General features: G+C 36.8%; 1 protein-coding gene across 1 annotated transcript in view; it reads left to right on the top strand.

Moving 5' to 3' along the window:
• Positions 1-237: 237 nt before the first annotated feature.
• Positions 238-25,417, top strand: part of grid1b (glutamate receptor, ionotropic, delta 1b) — a 434,864-nt gene continuing 409,684 nt past the window's right edge. The window contains exons 1-2 of the mRNA XM_079594461.1: positions 238-340; positions 4,291-4,446. Of these exons, the coding sequence (XP_079450587.1) occupies positions 262-340; positions 4,291-4,446 (235 nt within the window). The 5' untranslated portion in view covers positions 238-261. The remainder of the gene's footprint in view (positions 341-4,290; positions 4,447-25,417) is intronic.

Genomic DNA, 25,417 nt, shown 5'->3' with positions numbered 1-25,417 from the left:
GCGCGAGAGCGAGACCTGCGGAGAGAACGCGCCGGATCCCGAAGCAACCGTTACCCTCCAACAGGCGACCTGCATTTCTCCTTCCTGATTCCCCCTTATTTCCTCACAGTGTTTCTCACACTAGCGCTTTCCTAAAGCGCCGCCACACTTTTTGGTTAATCACAGGTGTATTTGTGATCCTTTGACGTACTTTTCTCATTCATTGGGAATTAACATACATCTGAAGATCGTGTGGATGCGCGGTTTTGGAGAGAAGCGGAGATGGAATTGCTGATAATATGCCTTTCTTTTGGGATATTGCAATGCAGTTCGGTGGGAGCCGACTCCATCATTCACATCGGTAAGGAGTGGGCTGTTCAAAGCCTTTATTTGTTGCAAATGATAATGAATGCGCCATCCAGATTGAAGTGAAGGGACTGTGTTGCAAGGGTCGGTGTGAAATGTCAATTGTAAATAAGCATTGAAAATGCGCCCTGCTAATCGGGCTGAATATCAATTGAGTAGACCACTTGTGATCATAACGTCTCTCTTGTTCAGATTGGCGATAGTTCCAATGCACTGATATGCACGAACAAGACTAATCTAATTTCAGTCTTAGCAGCTTGTTCATGAGCAATGTATAATTGTGTAAATAGCAGATTTCAGGTAAGTTGGAAATACAGGAGGCGTCTCTCATTAGGCAAAGTAAGCCAATGTGTGGGGGTTGCTCTCCCCCTCCCATCTATAAGATTGAACTTTGTATGGAACGTGAGGGAAATCTTAATAAAGGATGCTGAAGTAAATAAATGACAAGAGGACAAATGCTTATTCTTGGCTATCCCAGGCCGTAAATGTCATCTTAACCAATCCCCCTCTGCATGCGCTGTGCACATTGACACCCTGTGCATTCTGATTGTCTCACCAAACGTGAGGAAAGTAAGATTTTGGCACTCCAACAGCAGCAGAGAGAAGGAATAGGGGCTGGTGGGGAGGGCGGCTGTGGTTCAGTTGAATCTATTCAGTTGAAGAACTGAAATCCAAACCCTTGAATCTCTTACACGCATGCCGTACATAAACCAAATCAGCCATTCTCTCATTTAAGAGCGGATTTATTAGAATCTGTTGTCCATGTAGTGAAATTAAGAAATTAAGATTCTACAGTAGTGTTGCCAATACAACCCAAAAAGAAAACACAAACCCTTCAGCAAAACTACTTCTTATTAAAGAAAAAAACTTTTATATCAACAACATATCATTGTTTTGGGTGGCTAACTGATCCTGTGGAGTTGGTTATCCTGTATATTTATTATTCGTATACTTTACCCAAACTAGTTTTAACTAATCCAAATAAGCAATGCTTGTCTTAAGGTACTTGTCTGCCCATTTTGTTGACCGAGACTTTGGGGATAATAAAAAAGAAAAAAGTTTTAAGCATGTACTGGCATTGGAATTCACACTTTGAAAGGAGGTGTATTGAATGCATTTGAGAGCTGTGGTGGATGTGATATACAGTGTGAAATACTCGTTTGAGATGCTATATCTTTGTGTACAACGAAATAATTAAATCCACTGCTTGTTCTCAGATACTTCAGGTTAACTACCAGTTGCATGGGTCTAGGAGGTAAAAAAAAAAAAAAAAAAAGACGAGGTCTTCCAATATTTGTATCCAGCTCTTACCTTTAAGTGCAGGACAGGCCTTATCTGTGTCTATGTAATAGTCAGGACTCAAAGGTGCATGACACAGGTGAAATAACAAATCCCAGCCTCTCCAGTGCCCAATACTTCCACTTTGTCACATCCGCTAGTTATCATCCTGACCAAATTCGTCTCCGAAGGGCAAAAGGAAAATAGGGCCGTCCGTTGAATGAAGAGGGTGACATGAAGTGATTTTCAGGGTGGTGTGGTGATTTACAGAGGCAACGGACACCCAAAACTGGTAATTGGAAGGCTAGTATAGGCAGTGTGGATCAGGGCTGCTCTCACTGGCAACTGGAATGAACAGATGCGACACCCCTATTTCTGCTAAATAAGATGAACATTGCAGTGATACATCAACCAAATTCTACCTGTCTACATGCCCATCCTATTGGGCTCCTCTAACACAGGTAGAGAAGATGGGTACATTTTGGCCACACATAAATGAGGCCTCTCAATCTCTCAAAAAAACATTTCCAGATAAATTTGCTAAGCTGCCATAATATGAATTAATCTGCGTGCAACTTGTTGCCCAACTTCATTCTAAGTTGCTTTTATAAGCATGTGCTTGGCATGTAAATGCAGGGGATTTTTGGCCCTGCTTTATTAGGTGCCTTTAACTACTACTGTATGTTCTTATGTCAAAAACAATTCATTGTTTGGTACTTATTGTGTTCGTGTTGTATTTCAAAACACTTTTACTGTATGCTTTTGAGGTGGGATATGGGTAAGGTTTGGTGCTGTGGTTAGGTTTATGGGGTAGGGGTAGACTGACGGCAGAATGTCTGGACTCCATTGCAGCTTTCATTGGCCGAGGATGTCTGACCGACATGTCAAAGCAATCCACCAGAGTTCATGTTGTTCCTCGGCATGGAAATGTAAAGTCGATGCCCCTAAGATAACAGCATGTATCTTAATAAATGATTAATTCAAGGTCATTGTGCAAGTTTACTCCAACACTGGCGCTGCAAACTTAACATACTCTTGAAAATCCAGCGTTTAGCGGATCCTGATAAGCGCTCATTGTCACAGTTGTAAACAAAACAGCTTTCTTCCTCCATGAGGGGGTTTGGCATCATGACGGCTTTGATTCCAGGTAGAATGTTAAAGAATGCGACAGACGTCTCCCGGAAATCCTGTAGAATTAAGTCAATCAGATGTTTTATGTATCAGACACTCAGCCAACGGTTAGTGAGCATGACGTCTGAGACCAGGATAGATGTAATTAGTAATTACTGTAATTTTGTTTTAAATACAACATAAAACATATAAGTACACATCATTGCATCAAATAATTAATTTAGATGATTGTACATAGTTAAAGACACTTAATATAAAGTGGTTCCAAAGTGGGCTTTTTTTTTTCTTTTTCTGAAGGGTCCAGTACGTAAGATTTTTGAATGTCCTGCAAACATCTTCTCTGGAAAGGGACGAAATTATTATTATATTATATATTATTAAAATAGTAATTAATTAAAAATCAAATAACCTCACCTACGTTAGGCAGTTGAAACATTACCTAACATATTTAAATCAACATAATTCAACAACATTGTTCAACACGTTAAACAGTCCTCTTGAACCCAGGAATGAAACAAATTTAACTTTGACATTTCTGTTATTTGTTTATCGCAAGACCAATTTCATTGTATAAAGCATAAAGTAAAAGAACAGTGAAGGGAATTCTAGGTCTAATTTTAGTTGGGAAATAATCATTTTGAACTATTTGCAAATCATATTTGCATCAATTTGCATTTTGTACTTTTATGTATGCATAATATGTCGAAAACGTTTCTTGTCACTCTCAGTTAGGAATTACACGAACCACGTAAATGCATATTTTCAATTCAAAGCGGACATATTTGAGAAAAAATTGTTGAGTAGTTTGCATCACTGGATGTTACTGTCAGTCGGAAAACATTTTTATTCCAAAACAGTTGACATGTATTAAATAATTCGCTATTTACATCTTACCTCACTCTCTTTTAAAGTCAAACTGATGCTCTTATGTGGGCAGTATACCCCGCCTACTTAGATTTGATTGGTTTTGATTTGATTGTATTTGATTCTCAATCATTTTGACATTGAGGGCTGTTAGTCCACTGAGGCAGACCAAACAAACAAAAAAACAAACAAAAAAACGTTTAAATCTTTTTACCATCCTAACAACAGGGGGGAAGGTTTACAGCCCTGATTCATCATTGATCTCAAGTTCAAGGCTTGCTCATTGCTCATTATTTTGTTAAGTAAAAGGTTCTGATAAAAATACAGTTTATCTTATTTATATTTAGTAAAACAATCACCAGACCTGTTCTAGCCTTGAGCTCTCTAGGGTTCCTATAACTAGTAGAACATAGCGCTAGAAATGTCAAGGTCATGTGCTCGGTCCCAGAGAACACACACACTGATAAAAAAATAAAAATAAGTACCTTGAATGCACTTTTAAGTGGCTTTGGATAAAAGCATCTGCCACATAGATAAATGTTTGTAAAATAATAGACCTGTGAGCAAGATGAGCCGAGCAAGTGAATTGCCCTCAGTATGCAAATTAGCAATTGCTTCAGTTTCTTTGTACGCTCCACTAAGACCCAGATAACTATCTGCACATGCCCGCAGGTGCCATTTTTGAGGAGAACGCAGCACGGGATGATGAGGTGTTTCAGTTGGCGATCTCTGACCTCAGCCTCAACGATGACATTTTGCAGAGCGAGAAAATCACCCACTCCATAAAATATATTGAACCCAACAACCCCTTTCAGGCAGTCCAGGAAGGTGAGTGAATCATCATGTTCTGTCTCTTGACTCACGAACTGCATCATTCCCTGACGTCTGAGTGTACATGCTGAAAAATTTACATGCAAGTTGTTGTCTGGCGGTTCGAATAACTCTCCAACAAGACATCCCCAAGTCGAAATGACACACATCACCAGGATTTCTGCTTTTGTTCAGAGCGTGCTTACGGCAACCAAAGATGTCTTGAAAATGTATGTGTATTTGTTTAATGCCTGCATGAAAGGTGACATTAGGTTTCAAAGACTTCCACCTGAAGCTTCGTCGCAGTCTAATGTCTTCTGTGAAAGAAGAGCTAGGTGGAGGTATTGAGTCAAGCTGGACTCAATAACAATTTCCCACATAATTGCAGTTGAGGATGAGTGCTCTGAAGTCTGAGCTTTCCAAAAGATCATTTTGAAAAGCGAGGAGAAAGAGAATGTCTTCTTCTGAATGGGCTAATGGCAGTTAATGATGCTGGGATTGAAGACAAATATGATGGTGATGATGATGGCAATGATTATTTCTGTTAGAAAATATCCTCCATGACAATATTCTATGTTGGTTTTTTGAAATTTTGTCACTGGGAGTGCAAGTGAGGTATTGACGTAGATATAGCACAATCTTTGCTGAGGTTTTATTTGTCATTCGTCTTGCTCTGCTTTTACTGGGGCCTTTATCAACCATAGTCAGTCCAATCACAGAGTATACTCACCGTGTTGTTAGTCGGTGTGCAGTTTTCCACAGTTCAACTGCTTTCAGTGTAATAGGTGTCTTTCAGGTTGGTTTGTTGAAGTGTTTTATTTCCCACATGTCACCTTGTCAACCGGAGGAATAACAATAGCACACTTGGAGAACATCCTTATTCTGACAATGCTGTGTGACCTCACATATGGCACAGGGGAGCTTAACTCTTTTTTAATATAGCTTGTGTTAACAGATAGAATGAAACTGTCTCAGTGTATGTTGATTTGTTTCTACACACCAGGGATAAACTTTCATAGTGGCAAAATATTTGTCACTTGTTTTTCAGGGGGAATATATACTGTATGTATGTATGTATGTATGTATATATATATATATATATATATATATATATATATATATATATATATATATATATATATATATATATATATATATATATGTGTGTTTTTGAAAGAAGTATCTTGTGCTTCTCATTCCTGCATTTATTTGATCAAAAATACAGAAAAAAAAACCCAGTAATATAATATAGTAATATTGTGAAATATTATTACAATTTAACTATGTGGATATACTTTAAAATATCATTTATTTCTTTATTTCAGCCAAACAGTTTTTCTGTATTCTTTGATGAATAAAGCTAAAAAAGAACAGCAGTTATTTAAAATAGAAATCTTTTGAAACAATAAAAACAACATTTCTATATTGGGGTCAGTAATGTTTTTTCTTTCTTTTTTGAAAGAAATTAATCCTTTTATTCATGAAGGATGTGTTAAATTGATAAAAAGGTGACAGTACAAATGTATATTGTTAAAAGAGTTCTATTTTGAATAAATTATGTTCTTTTAAACTTTTTATTCATCAATGAATCCTGAAAAAAATCACAGGTTCCAACAAAATATTAAGCACCGCAGCTGTTTTTTAATCAAATAAAGGCTGGCTTGATGAGCTTAAGATACCTCTTTCAAAAACATAACAACATGGTGATGTTTCAAACTTTTGTCCGGTACTGAGATATGTTTCTTGTATACAACAAATCTGTTATCTTACAAAAAATTGTCATTATTTGCTACTGGTCCTCTGCTTTGGTGATCATCTGAGATCGTCCAGTTATGTTTGATCTCCTGCATGAATGTGTTGTCATGGTAGTGTGGTTGAAATGCAGGGCAGTGTGCAAGTACCTTAGCGCAGTGATGCTGTGCTCTCTTGACTGAATGCCCTGTTGATTTTGGCTTCGTGAACAGATTCCAGACCATTCAAGTCAGCCAATGGAGGTCTTTTTAGTTCTTTTTTTTTTTTTCAAAGTTGCCGTCTCAAAATCGTAACAGTAGCCCACATTGTGTGCTGGTTGTGCCGGAGGAAAGCATCGGGGCTTATTTTATTATGCAGCAAACACATATTAAGTAGCAATAATGTTTTCAGCATTGATAATATAGGTGTTTCTTTAGTGCTACATCTTGCGTATTAGAATGATTTCTGAAGCATCATGTGATACTGAAGACTGGAGTAATGGCTGCTGTATTAGCTTAAAATAAAAATACTTTAAAATTGAAAACCGCTTTAAATTACTTTTTCAAATATTACTGTTTTACTGTATTTTTGATCAATAAATGCATCCATGATAAGCATAATAACTTCTTTCCAAAACATGAAATAATCCCTACGGACCCCAACATTTTAAGGTGTAAAATGTGACCCTGAGATTCACTTTACCCGTTCTTAACCCGGGAAAGAAACATCAATGTATTTTCACTCCTCAAGGTTTTGCTTTTTTTTGTGCCCAGTACAATCATGCAATGTAGTCAAATAGTTTATTAAGGAATCATCTGCTGATATGACTAGAAGCTTAGCATAAAAAATACAGGATATTCCTTTGAATTGTTCATTAAATCATTGCCTATTGCCTGAAGTTGATCTTAGATTAATACTTTACCCCCCTTTGCATTTTTATCAATTGCCGTACGTTTCTTTATAATTGACGAATGTGTTATATTCCTTCTGTATGCTCCGGCTCTCATTTTATATTAAGTGCAAAACCTATACTACAGATACAAATGGAGATGGTTTAATGAAACTCACCAGATGAATCCTTTTAGTGTCTGAGATAAAGATTTGAAGCTTTACCTAAACTGCCTGCTCTCACAAAGGAGTGTGAAATGTCCCAAACCTCCCTAAACGCAGTGGCTTTTATTCATTGGCATCATAGCTGATGTTTTCATAGTCCTCCTTTTTTTGATAGTTCACCAAGTTTAATTAGGTTAGTTTGGCATAGCACTCCAACTGCTTTATTATTGGAAAAGCAATATGCAAAATTAATGTTATGATGATCACGTACTGCGCACACTGCATCTAAAAATGGTTGTGACTTTCTTAAGTGCTTCTTTTACACAGTTTGATAATCTACTGCAGTGACAAATGCATTCCACAACCAAATTAAATTCTGAAAAGTTCAGTTTAATTAATCCACAGGGCTCAACGTTAAGGGCTCAACTGCTGCGCACACAACACTTATGATACAGCGTGCGAGTACCAAACTGAGAGGAATGTATTGACATTCCTCAACTGGTACGTTCGTGTATACGTGCGCTTGAATATTTAAATTGGCAAAGGCTTAAAAATGTGCAAATCAACTTCTGTGAAGATGCAGCACTGGCCCGATCGGGCAAGTGAGAGTTCCATCAACTGGCCCGGGTGACTTTCACGCTGGCCTCGGGCCATCGGTCAGTCCGTATTGTCGAGCACTCATCCACTGTGTAAAGAACCAAACTCAATAACTAGTTGTTAAAGACATAATAATAGCACATTAGACATTCCTATCTCTCTTCACCTGGTCCAGTGAAAGTAGATCATATGTAAAAAGGAATGCCTTGGTTCATTCACAAATTTGTCCACCTACCTGCCCTGGGATCTCAGGGAAACCCTTAACACACACACACACATAGCCTACATCAAATGGTTTAAACAGTTGGCAACCATGTTTCTTTGAAACTGTGAGTTCAAACTGTTGCTATGGTTTTTAAGGGATCACTCCCACATTGAAATGCAGTTGCCACTCACGAAACTGTGCACTGTGTATGCCATGGGATTATTTGAGGAATAGTTCATTGCTTCTCAATAAGCTTGGGCTTTTCTGACTTTTTCTGTACAAATTCACTGGATAAGTGTTATTCCGGTACTGAGGGGCCACTTTAATACCTGCTATCCAGCACAAATACAATAAACATGCACTATGCTCCTTTGACTGCTGAAGACAAAATTGTATATATATATATATATATATATATATATATATATATATATATATATATATATAGAGAGAGAGAGAGAGAGAGAGAGAGAGAGAGAGAGAGAGAGAGAGAGAGAGAGAGAGAGAGAGAGAGAGAGCACTTTATTTCGATAGTCCACTTTAGACATTCTATAAGTAACTTTGCAGCTACATGTCAACTAACTGTCATTAGATTATTAGTCGACTGTCTGCTTAATATCTGCTAACACTTTATTTTGATGGTCCACCAACAGATATTCTACTGACTATAAGTAACTTTGCAACTACATGTCAACTTATTCTCCTAACCCGAACCCGAACCCGAACCCTAACCCCTAACCATACCTAACAGTCTACTGACAGTCTACTACAGTCTACGAATACTCTAATGAGAGTTAGTTGACATGTAGCTGCAAAGTTACTTATAGTTAGTAGAATGTCTAAAGTGGACTATCAAAATAAAGTGTAACCTATTATTTCTTTATATAAGAATGAAAAGCTTTTATATAGAAAACATTGGGGGGGGGGGGGGGGGGGGGGCGTTTCACAAGACAATTTATCAATTAACCATAGAACAGATTCAATCAAATGTAAGACACATGCCCTCATTTACTAATTTATGTGTATGAAAACAAGGGCAAAGTTGACAGCACACGTAAAACAAATATCCAAGCCGATCTATTAACAATCTTGGTGTGTGTCTCTGAAAATAAAGACATTTGGAGAGCCTAAATGCAAATATGAAAATTACAAGAACAGATTAATATTAATATAAAGTATTAATTTGATTCGCACTGATCATTATGGATTATGCTGTTATTACTGTGGCAAAACTGGGCTTTATATGCAGACGTTTCAAATACATATACTGCATTCTACTGGAATGGCATTCACATGATATTAAACCATTCCAAGTCAACCTTTTGTAAATTCAAAGTTATATTTAGAACACAAGTCATTACATTTGCAATTAATCTATTTGATATTCACACAAAATATGCATCATCCAACACTTGGAGCTCTAAGACAACTGTGACAAATAGCTTTTGTCCCTCTACATCAGTGGTTCTCAAACGTTTTAGAGTGGCGTTCCCCCTGAGGCCTTTAACATCCTTCTTCATCCCTCACTTAGACTGCAGTCACACCTTTTTCATTAAAGGACCATATTTGCCACCTTAAATCGATTGTTCCTGTGCATTTTCTTACCTTTATAAATACCTTTTTAAAATAAATAATGCTTTAAATAAAAAAAATTAAAAGTTCAATAGTAAAATATGCAAGGATGGTAAAAAAGTAATGATACTTTTAAATATTAAAGTCAAACCGTCCTTATGAGTGAGTCATGGAGTCTATTAATTAATTTATGAATGGGTCATTGAATCATTGACTCTCACAACTCGTTCTCGAAACACTGCTGTGTGCTGCAGCTCTGCTCAAGTTTTCATTGGAACTGTTATTTCATTGCAAAAAAAATTCATTTCATTTAAAAAAAAAAAAAAAAATACTGCCAATAAAATGAACATCACTCAATTATTACCGTTGCGCTTGTTGCACTGTTGCATAAAAACAATGTCACATTTGCAATCGTGTGGATATTCGGGAAACATTGAATTTTTGCTCGTATAATGATCAACATTAAAAGCAAGAACTCACAGGGTATGTTTTTGTATTGATGAGAGTTTGAATCTTAAATCGATCTCTATGCAACATTTGTGTCTATATTTGTTCTTTATGCTTGTAAATCCCCACTTTTACAAAGGTACATTGTCAAGAACGGCAGTAATGTAGCACAAATTGCTAAGGCAGCATATTCTGTGCACAATCTGTCATATGCTCGCTGCTTGTGTGAATGCAGCCAGTTTTGACTAGATGAGGTAATTTGATTGGACATCATGTATTTACGGGATTTTACCGGATATAATGCTAAGATTTAATGTTATTTTAAGGTGCAGTAGAATTAAATGAACAGCAAGACAGCATTTATTTCCACGTACCCCCTCTGTCACCTCATGTACCCCCAGGGGTATTCGTACCCCAGTTTGAGAACCACTGCTCTATTATAAGTCACTTTGGATAAAAGCGCCTGCTAAATGCATAAATGCAAATGTTAAAAACACAATGCTAATTTCTGTTCTCCTCTTGTGCATTTCTCTTGTGCACATCTCACTCCCAGCATTTCCCTAAAGCTTTGCCAGAAGTGGTTGTCCAGTTGGTGTTCAACCACATTAGATATTTGTTGTTTGAAATTGTTAATTTTTTAAAACTATGATGAATTAACGTGTAAAAAACACAGTGTTTTTCCTTTGTGAATTATTAATTCAGATGATATCATCCGTCGCAATCCCTGAAACATTTCAAAATGCTTGTGTATTCTGATCAATTTTCAATTGTTCATGAGAGACCATATACTCTATATACACTGCCAGATTAGCAAAAACGTGCCTGTGGAGACATTTGTGTAAAATGATATTGCATTGATTCTTGCATTTTTTGTACGTAAAAGTTACCTAAAAGGTTAATGCTCTATCTATCGCATTTGAAAATAGTGTACCATCTTCACTAAACTCGAACCTAAACTTAACCGTTTTGTTAACAAAACAAGCGTGGTTACAGATATGGATGCTCATACTAAACATCGAGTGGCAAGAATTCTCCAAACGTTTACGTTGGCCCCCCTGCTGTACTCATCCATGCCTCTGAGATGACATGCACTGCCCCAGTGGATTTGTAATGGAGTTATTTGAATGCCATCGAGGAAGACGAGTCCTTGGACCTCTAAACATATATTTTTTGGTCGGTACTGCTCGATTTTAAACCATTCGGTATGCAGACATCGGCATGAGTGTGTGGGATGCGTGCAAATGAAGGAGCAAAGTGTATATTCACATACACACACATCAGCAGCCCACACACACTCGAAACACTAACTCGGGACCTTTATTCTGAGCTGTGCATTGCATCAACCCTTCACTGACCATAGAGAGAATGACATGGCTTCTGGCCTCTCGTAGTGAGGGTCCCTGAGTCTGTGATTCGCTCTTGATCTAAATTACCCTGCATGAGACCTTAAATGTGCTTTCAACACAAATAAATGAGGTTAATTACCTTGTTACTCAAGCTAGCCGTCTGATTGCCAAATTACACGGTGTTTCTGTAAAAACAACATATTTGTCCACTTTGGGCAGCACCCTGCTTATTTCTCTGAGTAGAATGTGTTCAAGCTTAACTGCCTTATTCATGCAGAAAGATAATTCGAATTTGTCTATCATTTGCAGATATTGCCTTCACTTCTTGGCTCATTTCTGTGTTTGAAAGCTGGTTGATTAAGACATTTCTAATCACCGTCAGAAGCTCTCCACATGGATCACTCACAATTACTGTGATTGTGCCAAAACTATGCTGATTTGCTGCTCAAGAAACATGTATTATTATTATTATTATTATCAATGTTGAAAACGGTTTTCGCTGCTTAACATTTTTGTGGAAACAATGAGACCATTCAAACATTTGTGGTAAGATTGAAAAGAGAAAGAAATGTTTTTTTTAATTTTTTAGAGAAATTATTTCTTAAGGATGCATTAAATTGATCAAAAGTAACATGTATAATGTTACAAAATATTTATTTTTAATAAATGCTTTAATACATTGAATTAAATCTTCATTGAACATTTTATTCATCAAAGACTCCTGAAAAAGAATCACCATTTCCACAAAAATGTTGATCAGCAAAAACATTTTCTCAACAATGATAATAATAATAATAATAACAACAAGAATAAATGTTTCTTGAACACCAAAATCAGTGTATTAGAATGATTTTTGAAGGAACATGCAACACTAAAGACATATTTTAAAACATATTCAGATAGAAAACAGTTATTTTTATTTTTATTTTAAGTGCCTTGAACATAAGAGACTTCTTTCAAAAACATTAACCATTGTAATGTCTCCAAACTTTTGACAGGTAGGCTACTGTCAGTATGCATGCTCAAATTCAGTAAAATAGTTATTCAATAAAATAATTGAAGTAAAATATTGTCAATTTTAATTTTAAGCAAAGAAGTGAATTAATGTTTTATCACCCAATCCTACTTATGAATGTGTTTGCTTTTGATTGGAATAGTGTACCTGCAACAAATAAAAGCTTTTGGTCCTGGAACGCATCCTTTCTGTCAAAATCACAGTGACCTCTTCTTTAAAATGAACCAAAGGCGCTGCAAGGCCCAATAACGTTTTCCTTCTCATTTTGAGTATCATCAGAAATGCCTCCGGGTGCACCTTTAACTATATTAAAATATCTTGACGCATCTTTTCTGTCAAAATCACAGTGACCTCTTCTTTAAAATGAAGCAAAATCGCTATACAGGACCCAAGCACATTTTCTTTTTCATTTTGAGCATCATCAGAAATGCCTCCAGTTGTACCTTTAACTATATTAAAATATCTTGATGGATACGACTTACAAGTTACAATTTTTTCAACATATCAATGCCAAAATGGGAATAACATATTGCATCTAGCAAAAATATAGCATCTGCATTCCGCTAGCTAAAACGGTAGAGCATTGTGCTAGCGATGCCAAGGTCATGGGTTCAATTCCCAGGGAATGCATGAACTGATAAAAAAATGTTTACCTTAAAAATTCCTTGTACATTGCTTTGGATAAAAATGTCTGCCTATTATCCTATAAAGGGCACAGCCTTCATTCCAGACCAGATTCAAATGTGTGAGCTCAGCAATGTGTTCTCTTTGAACATCAAATAGCAGCACAGATGCAGAGGGATGCAAAGTATCATGGCGTCAGGAGATTGAGCTCTCTCTCCTAAGCAATCGAACCGCGTCCATACGCCGTTACAGTCAGTGTTGGCTGACACTTCATGTGAAAGATGTCCATTGTACGGGAGAGGAAACAATGCGGGGGAATTAATCAGGCTGCGAAGGTTTCACTGATCCATCTATGGGGGCTAGAGTTTAAACAGCCAGAAGCATCGCTGAGGAAGGGATAAACATCTGAAAAGTGCAATCCCAGTCCTATCTGAAGAGAGATATACTGCTGGGACTGTGCCGCGGCTTCATCCATTAGCCGAGCCGGCGCTTCGAAGCCGAGTTCCCGGGATAATTAATTTGCAAACGTTTCCCAGTTTCCAAGGCAGTGCATCTAATCTGTGTGCAGTACAGCTTTATAATGGAGAGACAGCATGTCAGCCACGGTACCTGATAAAACTCGTCTGTGTGTAAACGCCGATGCGCCGTGACCCTTTAGGTAGCCATTTAGGAGTCACACTTTTGAGAACTTGAGGCTCCGCAAATATTTGAGACTTAACTTGGATTTTATCGCCGTTTCTTGCGGATTGACTCAAACTCGACCTGTTGACCTGAGACAAATCGCTTTTTCAGAGGCTAAGCTTCGCCCTTTCTTTGTTGGAATGGATCTAGTGTGTATAGTGATTTGTTGAGAGAGCTTCAAATGTTTTTGGATAAAAAAAATCTGATCGGCCTATGATGTCACTGAAAGCAACTTTTTTTTTTGCCATCCGCCTGTGTGAAGATAAGAATGTTAATCATGTCTGGACCGGTTTGATATCAACTACTGTAGCTGATTTAGAGACTTTGATCACTAGATCAAGAAACTGTTTAGGCCCCTAGTGAAAATGTTCCAAAAAAAAAACACAAAAAAAAACAAGCTATGATGACATGCTGTCTGCCTTCAAATATGACTGCTATCCTATATATAGGTTGTTGCTAAAAATGTTATTTTAATAGATTTTCAAACTGCAGTTATGTGCAAAAAACAAAGTAATAAGCCACAAGAGGCTTGGGTGTAACAGCACTTCTACTCTGAGGCTGTGTTGATACAGCAATACACATCAATATAGTGCAATTGTTTTGCAATACTTTCAGCATTATTATTTATTTATTGCAGTGCTCATTCATAAATATTCCTAAAGCCAATTAATAAAGAAGTAGTTTGTCTAAATATCTGAAACGTACTGCAATGTGCATCATACCTTAAAGTTCGAGCGCTAGATTTAAAGGGTTAAATCCAACCCAGGTAAAATCACTGCAACACAAAGCCTCTCGTGGCTCATTGCTTTTATACAATTGCAGCAACAGAAGTACGATGAAATAGACAAATAATTACAGTGCTATGATACAATAAAAACAATACTAATGTTTACTCTGCATAGTGTAAGAGGAATGAGGATAATGCACCTTTAAGTGGGCAGGTGAGGTAATGGGGTAGATGACTTTTAAAGTGAAGTAGCGTTTGTTCTCGTTTTCTTTGACGAACGAGCATGTTGTTTTACTCCCTTGCGTGTTGGAAGAGCTGCTTGTGTATATGCATGTGTGCTTGGCTTCAGAAACCTAATGATCATTCCTGTGCCAATGGCCTGTTGATAGCATTTTTTTGGATTCTCTTAGAGAACAGACGGAGTCGGAATTCACTTCTTCCTTCTAGCGAGGTGGTTGAGACTTACAGCCCAGTGTGTTATTGTTTTGTCTGTCTGGCCTGTGTTAATTCACCAAGAGGCATTACTGCTTCTTAACCTGAATAGCATTTCAATTAGTGCCTTTGGTGGAGGAGGTTTGTATATAATTTTTTTTTTTTCATAAATTATCAACCCTTTTTACTCCGGCCTCTAGTTAATTTATTTGAACCATCTGTGCCGGAAATATCATCTTTTTTAGGGTCCCCTATCCTATAACAGTTGGGGTGGCGTAGTCGATTGAGCCTGCTTGGTTTTACAACAAAAGGAAGGTAACCTAGGCCCTGTACATCTGGTATTAAGATGCGTTTTGTTCTATTGGATCACAACTAGATGAGGGAGACACATTCCCAATTACACCTGGTGTTTTAATCCGTCTCTTTTGTCCACTGTCCTGATTTCTTCGAGGGAAGGTAAATCTATGGGCTTTATTAGATCTTTCAATCTAATGGACAAAATAAGCTTGCGCAATTTACATATGAATGCAACCAAACACACAGAGAGCAGCAGCTTTTGTTTATGCTCTGATAGCCACAAGACAACACCGAACTCTGTGAGTGCGTGTTAGAAATCAGGAATGGTGAGAGAACATTGTCGGCTGAAGACCCAAGTTTGGTTTTAAAGGGGTGGTAAAAAGTTTTTGATGTCCCCAGAGTGTGTATGTGAAGTTTTAGCTCTAAATACCCCACAGATTTTTTAATATAGCGTGTTAAAGTTGTCACTTTTTGAGGGTGAGCAAAAAACGCACCGTTTTTGTGTCTGTTCCTTTAAATACAAATGAGCTGCTGCTCCCGGCACAGAGGGCGGAGCATCAAAAGCTTGTGTCCTTTTACCTCACACAGACATGCACTGAAACTTTCAAAAACCTTTACCATTTACCAAACACCTTTAGCCATTTATGTTCAAACTGTGTAAGTTATATTGGGCTTGGTCCTTCTGTGCATCTGTGATTTCAGTTTTCTAATTACAAAATAATGTGTCAATAGGTAAATTCTTGGTGAAGACCTACACTACCCTTAATCCTGAAAAGAGATCCATCAATTCGAGAAGTTTTTTTTATCATGAACTATAAATCATTGCAGCAACTTCTCATACCCATTGATTCGGTTGCATAATTTGCACATCATGTGATTGGTAGTTTATTTACCTAAAATATATTAGTACTGTTTTCTCATCTTTTTGTACCTTGTTACACAGTCGGTAACACTTTACTTGAAGGGGTGTGCATAAGACTGACATGACACCTTCATAATCATGACATGACACATGTCAAGAATATGAAGGAGGTTTTATGGATGTTTATGACAACTGTCCTTAAGTGTCATTCACTCAATTATGACATTTTTATTGCAAATATGACATTGTTTGAGATGTCTTTGTTATAACAACTTGACATAAATCAATACATCATAACATGTCAGTGTAGACAACATAAATTGTCATAAATGTGTCATAAACATGACCGTAGCAGATTAATGATCAAACTTAAGAAACCACTTAGCTTTACGGGTTAACATTACATTACTGTCATGTGGTTAGTTTTGACATTGTCTGTCATGAGGCCATTATAACAGTGTCATGAATATTGTTCTTGACCTCAACTGCCATAATGACACATTTAATTTGACATTAAAATGTTATAATGGCCTCATGACAGCCAATGTCAAACCAACCATCTGACAGTTTAATGTAATGTTAACCCATAATGCTAAGTTGTTTCTTAAGTTTGATCATTAATCTGATAAGTCATGTTTATGACATATTTATGAAAGGTTATGTTGTCTTAGTAATGTCAACTAAGTTGTAATGACAAAGACACTGACAGGTTATGATGTATTGGTTTATGTCAAGGTGTCATAACAAAGACATCTCAAACGATGTCATATTTGCATAAAAAAAATCATAATTGAGCTAATGACACTTAATGACAGTTGTCATAAACATGCATACAACCTCCTTCATATTCATGACGTGTCATGTCATGATTATGAATGTGTCATGGCAGTTGTATGCACAGCCCTTCAAGTAAAGTGTTACCACACAGTCTTGTACCTTCTCTTTTTTGCAATATTAAACCATTTTTCACTTCAAGTTGAGCCATTAAATGTTTCAAAATCAGATTACCGGCCCAAAAAAAGTCACCCAACCACAACAAAATCACATATGACAGAAAAAAAGGTCAGTCTATAATACAGCCCTGGTTACCTGGGATCTAACTTGATATAAGTTATCCAATCATGTTTGTACACATTTGTTTCAAAGATTTCAGTGCACTTAAAAAAACGAAAGGAATCTCAGTCCCTTTAAGTAAAGTGTGTCAGGGAAAACAAGGAGGATGTCTCAGAGGGACCGTAGCTTTTATTGAGAACCTCTTCTTGATGTATTATTTCACTCTGGACTAAACACACTTAAAAGTCCGGGGGAATACAACATCACCCCTGTGGGTGCCCATGCCTTGTTCTCCCAACACTAAAAAAAACTCGTTGTTACTTAAAGGTATAGCGGAGGATTTTCTTTTTCCGGGTGGGTAGCCTATACTATTGGTCCACCTAAGTGTCAATCATTCTGGTGATATGTTTACGTAAGGCCGTCGTATGTGCTTGTCCCTATGTAGTTTTCGCTTTCTGCGCATGCGCACTTTCAGGTGTAGTATGTGTGATGAGTTACGGTTTCAGCCATTCCTTTGAAACTGGCTGAGGGTCGAAAGAGAAAAAATGTATACGAAGTGATAAGAAGAGAAAGGCCGCAGAATATAGAAACAAGACCAGAGGTATTTTGGGTGAATATTTCACATGCTGGCGTGCGCTAAAAGCACAGGTTGGGCTTCCCACTGATGCCGCAGTCGTGAACATTCTACTAGACAGGTAAAGTTTGTCATGCTATTTGGAGAAATCCATTTAAAATCACTGCTAGTAAAAGTTAATGTAAGCTATGATTAGCGATGCTAGCCCTGGCACACGTTTAATAGGCGTTCCTTCTCGGGAGCAAATAGAGTGTTGCGCATGTGCATTTAAAAAAAAAATTGGAGAGGGCGGGTCTTTTCTAAAATTAGGAAAGATCCTCCGCTATACCTTTAAAAGATTAGGTGGTCAACATAAATCTCAGTAACATGAGCATTTATTTGTGGCACAAGATAATGTTGACACTGCAGCTTCATTAGTCCTGATCACTGTCAACCAGTGTTGTAATGTAACGGAGTACAAATACTTCGTTACTGTACTTAAGTAGAAATTTCACGTATCTGTACTTTACTTCGCTATTTAAATTTATGTCAACTTTTACTTTTACTTCACTACATTTCCTAGATAAAATGTATACTTTTACTCCGCTACATTTCCACTAAGCATCTTCGTTACTCGTTACTACAAAATAAAATCAAAAGAAATGTGGGTTTGAGGTTTGGCGAATCACTGCTCCTAGATTGCATTGCGCACACTCTATTTCAGCGTCAAGCTTGTTTGTTGCCATGGAGGAGGATGCACAACTGAACCCGTGGAAGCGCGAGCCGCGGCCGCGCGCGAATCCCAAACGCGACGCTTTACGAGATAAGATGCAAGTGGCTTAACTAAACCGCTGATTTACGATAGAAGTTTTAAACGACCGACATAAATAATCAGTTTGCAAAGCTCATCTTCGGTAAGGGGAGATTTACAGGTAAAGATAAAGAGACTGAGGGAAGAAGAACGAGAGATGGAGATGAGAAAGGAGAGCAGGTAGAGCAATGCATACTGTGCCCAGAATGAGAATAACTTTATTACAATGGATTCCTATTTAACACAGATATACATATGTGTTTTGCCAATGACAGTGGAAAAATAATATGCCCCCGAACACCCTAGCAAGATCACTTTTGGGACCTCTGTATTTATAAAACCCCGTATACGGCTATTGCACTGAATATAAAATTATATTTTTGAAAAATACAATGAATTATAAGGCTGTACAGAACAGTGCACTATTGCAGACTGATTTTTTCTTAGTAGAGCAGCTAACTTAAAGTAGGCCTACATGCAGTGCAAGATAAACGATAAACGAGAAGTACAGTAGGCTACAGGCTACAAAACACAAACAACAGCATGTTGTACCAGTTAATAGTATGCCTAGTATAAGAAATCCACAATAAAGTTCACAATCAAAGTTAACCGCTTGCTTAAAAAAAAAAAAAAAAAACTTTTTACTTTTACTTAAAATACTTAAGTACATTAAATTTCAGAAAATTACTTTTCATACTTAAGTACAGTATAAATCAGATACTTTAAGACTTTTACTTAAGTAATATTCTAAAAGGTAACTTTTACTTCTACCAAAGTCTTTTTCTAGTACCATACTTGTACTTTTACTCAAGTATTGCTTTCTAGTACTTTATACAACACTGCTGTCAACACTTGCTCTACTGTTAGCAGGTAATATAATATAGAGCCATATACATTATATGTAATCCATATGAAAATAATCCATGTATTTTTATGAGCATACATGTTTTTATTTATTTGTTCTATTTATTTGATATTAGTGTACTATTGAGACAATAACAAGTTTAAAGTAATGCAAATATGTCATTATTTAATTTAATAGAAAAACATTATTTTAATTTGAAAACACTGTGCATTTAGTTTTTGTTGCTAGTTTGAGTTGAGAAATACACATTAGCATTATCACTAATCTGTGTGTACATTTTCCTTGAGAACCCAGCAAGTTGACTCATGAAACCATTTGTTTATTATATCGCAATCGTAATACTGACCTCAATAATCGCATTATGACATTTTCCCCAAATCGTGCAGCCCTAAGTCAAACCATATGATGTATAAAAAAAAAAAAAGATAAAAAAAAAAAAAACTTTTAGCTATGGGCGAGACTAAGCTTCAGCTTCCACAATGTCTCGTTTTAAGCTTTAAAAAAATATATAACTGGTAACACTTTACAGTAAGGTTCCATTTGTAAACATTAGTTAATGCATTAACAAAATTGCTTAACAATGAGCAATTCATACATATTTCAATCTTGACGACTGCATAGTTTCAGCAAGATATTGAATATGGCATGTTATTGTTTTTGGTCCTGTTTTAGTAGATCTGCTGCTACTGATTATTGCTGCTGCAGAGCAAGCATGGACAGCTACTGTTAAAATATACACAGACACGCTGCTGTGGGCATGTAAGATGCTGTTGCATAAAGACATATATAAATACCGTAGCAGATCTAGGCAGGTGGAGCTGGGGGAGGTAGAGTGTTTCAGAGTAGCTCTGAATATCTTTAATTAAATGTAGTCATATTAAAAGTATGCTTATGTTTTGTTTTTTTAATAATTAAATGTAATTGTTGTCACAATTAATAGATACAAAATAATTAAAATCAAATCAAATGGATCAAAATCTAACTAATAAGAAACTTTTTGAAAACGATACCTTTACCTCGATACCTCTGTGTAAACTACAAAAATGTGAATTTGTGGAAATGGTGACGCCATATGCGCGTATTACGTCTTCAGTCTATAGGCGCGTAGTGTTTCTTTTCAAAGTGACCTCGCCAACTGCTTGCCTGGCTCGCATAATACAGCATTTTTAGTCTTTTTCGCTGATCCGTGAGAACGGGAATCGTTTTGACAATGTTGTCGTCTGTACACAAAAAAAATGCAAAGGAAACACTTTTCCATTTTTAGTTGTCATTTAAACATCGTTGTTTACATCATTTACACATCGTTGTTTACATGCTACATGTCCTGCATGCCTTTCATTAGAGCATCTATAACTCGAATTTTAACATCCAAGCATGTACTGTACCTCCACATTTAGCCACAATAACAGTAATAAAGATGAGCTATCAAATAAGTGAAAGTGACAGCAAACACAACAACAGCATAAAATAAAATCAGTAAACAGTTACACAATCATTATCACAGCATAATTTATTAATGCCGCAGTGCACTGCTGGGAAGTCCAGTACCACAACTATTAGCATGGTTTGTGGATATCACCGTATTATTATCCACGTATTCCACACCTTGCTCAAAAAACCTCACACTTGACAGGAAGAAAATAATGAAAAGGCATACTTAATGACTATTTGAGTCTTTGGTGTACATGCTGTTTAATGTGTGCATGGCATAAACAGTCTGTCAAGGCATAAGGCTTGTCAAACTATCTTTTTAAATAATACGAGGAAGGAAGCATAAACTGACAACATACTGATAAGATACAGCTTGAATGTACTGTAAGTCACTTTGGATATACGAATCTGCCAAATGCCTAAATTTAAAACTTGATGTTAGGAAAAGTGAAAGTATAAATTTGCAAAGCATTTCTGCAAAGTCTGTTCTGTTGCACTGCCCTACAAAATTTTTAATTTAATTTAATTCAATTTCCATTTAAAAAAATCACTTTCAGTGGGTCTATGACTTTTTAATTTCATTATTTACTTGTCTCTGCATCCAAAACATTACACACATCAAACAAGTGATATTTGTTTGTGACAGATGACTTGGCAAATGCACATCAATAAACCTCATAATTTATTTATTATAGAGAAAGGTCACCATGATGGTTGCCAGTGCATTCTCAAGTGAAATGCTGTATATAATATGTCAATAGGTGGGATTTTCATCTTAGTTGTAACTTGTTTAGAATGAAGTGTGCTTCATTATGCTATTAATTGATGTACAGTTCCACAGTTGTTCTTTTATTGTTAACAGTGATCTTGTGATATTAGCGATTTTTTTACTGAACCAGTTAATTTGTGAGTTATTTCATGTTAAGTTTATGCATGTTTTGTACACTGCTGCCTTAAAGGTGCTCTAAGTAACTTTTTTTACGTTAACCGAACAGCTTCGGAGTCATTGGAATAGTTATATGACTTTTTTCGGGTTGAATGGTGGTCGTCTCGCACCCCCCGAGCGCCTGTGAGCGGAAAAACAACACTTGCAACTTTGGCCCGCCGGCCTCCGCGTCAGAAAGTATCGCGTGATATCAAGTCTCGCGATGTAACGAATTGCTGTACGGCACTGCACACGTACATTTATATGATATCATTCTGAGTATCATACGTACCTCAGTTGACATGGCTCCGTGCGTTCACCGGCGGCTTCTCTGAAAACAAATGCACGTGACCAGAGGGAGAAGATGGGAGGGGGGAAAGTTGCCAATGGTTTTACGACAGTCTTCTCAAATATCTATTCCGAAACTATAGGGGGAGCTCTAAAACGAAACCTGCGAGAAAACAGCGAAGACATTTCCAAACCTACTGAGTGCTGCTTTAAAGGGGTGGTTGAGTATGATTTCACTTTTCTAACTTTAGTTAGTGTGTAATGTTGCTGTTTGAGCATAAACAACATCTGCAAGGTTACAACGCTCAAAGTTCAAAGCAAAGGGAGATATTTGCTTTTAAAGAAAAGGACTACAACAAACGGCTGGTAGAGACTACATGACATTCCTCCGGGGTTAGTGACATCACGAACCCTAAAATGTACATAAACCCCGCCCCCGGTAACACGCAGTCCATGTTGAGAAGAGGAAAAGTTGTTGTATAAGAGTATATGTGTGAGTCAGCCCAAACTTTAGCATCCGTCTTTTCACATTCAATAGAAAGTCACTCTGTGTGCATCTCACAACAGTTCCTATACGATTACCATGACAGAATATGCTAATTGAAGATAGTTAACTCCACATCAGCAACATAAATTCATCAACTAACCATTCAGAGACTTCCTGTTGCTTCTACATGTTGTCACATCTTCTTGAGTCTCTCCATCTTTGTCTGACTCCGTTTTAACATTAAAGACATAACAGTTTCTGTAATTTTAGTGTGTGTCTGCGTGAGTTAATCGCAGCTGCTAACACACACAAGCTCTTGAAACCCCGCCCTCTGCAGCAGCTCATTTGAATTTAAAAGGCCAGGCACAAAACGGTGTGTTTTTGCAAACCCTCAAAAAGTGACAACTTTAACATGCTATATACAAATATCTGTGGAGTATTTTGTGCTAAAACTTCACACACACACACACCCTGGGGACATCGTAGATTTATTTTACATCTTGTGGAAATTTTACCACCCCTTCAAAGCTTTAAGTACAATCAACTTGGATTTTTAAATAATTTCAAATAGACTTTAAAAAAAGAGTTGAATCTTGTACAAAAAAAGTTGAAAAATTCTTAATTTATTTTGATATAGCCTATATATATATATATATATATATATATATATATATATATATATATATATATATATATATATATATATATATTATATATATATATATAATTACAGTGTACATTGATTTCTTTTGGATTCAATTAATCCTCTTAAATGTGTTCATTCAGAAAACATAAGATTGATTCAAGATCTAATAAAATTAGCAGACACCTTGATTTAATTCAGACCAATTTTGGAAATAACAACAACATCTTGACTAATGTTCCTACCATCTGTTATCTGACGAAATCGTTCTACTTTTTTACATTCTGTTGACTTGCAAATACTGACTGGACAGGTTATAATGTGGCGCATGTGTCCTTTGATTATGTGTGTTTTTTTACTGAGATGTATGCATAAATCAGTGACGTCTGGCCCCACATGAAACAGTTAAAGCACTGCATGAGACTAATGAGACATTTAATCACATCAGCCTAACGGTATATTTGGAAAATAAATTGTGGGAGAAGTCACTCTGTAACCTGCGGAGTTGTTGTTATAGTATCATGCCCTTTGGTATTACACTGATTTAGAATATTTAGTCACCCATGCTAAGCTTTAGTCACTCCTGCTGCTAAGCTAATTAGCAATGATACATAGCTTTCCCGCAAGGGCTATGTGTTCATGATATCAGAGTCTGGTGAGCCGTATTTAGGATCCCTGCTATTCAATGCAGCACATGACTTAGCAACTTGACTAGTTTTGGGCTGGAGGCGGAGACTGGAGAATAAATTATTCATTGCTATCAGGATTTTTTCTAATTGTGAAATAATTTGCTGTAGCTTATTTAAAAAAAAAATCAATGCTGTTTGCAGGATGGTAAACTCATGCAATTTTAGTCAGTGAAAGTATACATACAATTAGGACAGATTACATTAGTATGACGTGGGAGTAAACAGATCATGCTTTTTAGCACAATAGGCATGCTAATGTGCAGTACATTCTATTGCCTTCATTCCATTTATATATACATTTCTTTGTAAGTATTTTTGCGTGTCAACAACCAGCAGCGTTATTGAAGAATGCACGGGTGCTTAAATGTATAAGGGAACCCAAGAGTATTACATAAGAGGGAACCCGTGATGACTCAAACATCAAATAAAGCATAGACTCTAAAAAATGCTGGGTTGTTTCAACCTAATTTTGGGTCAAATATGGACAAACCCAAACGTTGGGTTAAAAATGTAATTAAAAAATTTAACCCAACGGCTGGGTTTGTCCATATTTGACCCAGAATTGTGTTGAAACAACCCAATTGTAACCCCGAGTGTAACGACAGGGCACACAAATAGTTAAGTAGTCTTCAGATTACATTGTTTGTTACAGCAGCATCTTGGATAAATTACATTTGTGGACAAAGCTGCTGACTGAACAAACCGAATGTATATGAGAGTAAATTTTATGGCAATTACATAATGAAAGGTTTTTTTTCCCCTGTAAAACACATATATCATGTAATGAATTAATCTGACATTAATTGCGACCTCAAATCAATTAATTGGTTGGGGTGGGAATCTTTAGGCACCTCTCGGTCCGATTCCGATTCTGCCAGTCACGATCCGATTCCAAAATGATGAATTAATTTGTTTACCGACTTGAAAATCTCAAAATCTTGGAAACGGATTTTAAGATTTTTACACGCCGTAAAAGTGGACTTAAAATATTTATTATCCTGTTGCGCCCTCTACAGGCCCTGATCAGTGACTAGTAGACGTCAAGCTTAAAGCGCCATGGCAGATCATTATGTCGACTAGTCTGTACTATTTTTAGGTGGACCATACATATAATAGGATTATAAATAGAACTATACCTGCTCTATCTCTATCTATAAGGTAAAAATTACGATACCAAATAAAGTGGCTATGATGCATATTTGTACCAAACACACAAATGTGAGATGTTAATGCCCTACAATCTTCAGATTGATCACTTTTATGTGGAAATTAAGCAGTAGGACTGTTAATTCGCTAGTGTGTTGATCACAACGGTCTGCAATTCATGGAACGTGCTAATATTGCCTAAACCCTTTCGAGTTTACATTCGGAAAAACTGCAGGAATAAGACTGAGTTGAAAGGTATTAATGCAGGTGGAATTTGCAGTAATTCCTGCTTTCGAGACACAAAATCCTGGAGGGACTTGGTAATCTGTTTGACTGACTGTCAATTGTGAGGGCATATGGTTAAGAGAGGGAATTCTTATGATCGTTGTGGAAGGCAGAAATATGGCAGAACATTCAGCAGTGGTCCTGGCATCCAAAGAGATGGAGAGGGAGCACAAAAGAAGAGGGAACTGAGGGAGGGTAGCCTTAGGGGATTACTGTGAGAGAAG

This window comes from Phoxinus phoxinus (assembly GCF_949152265.1).
Source record: "Phoxinus phoxinus genome assembly, chromosome: 21".
Taxonomy (NCBI): Eukaryota; Metazoa; Chordata; class Actinopteri; order Cypriniformes; family Leuciscidae; genus Phoxinus; species Phoxinus phoxinus.
Note: the sequence above shows the minus strand (reverse complement) of the source record. Positions and strands in the feature narration are given on the sequence as shown.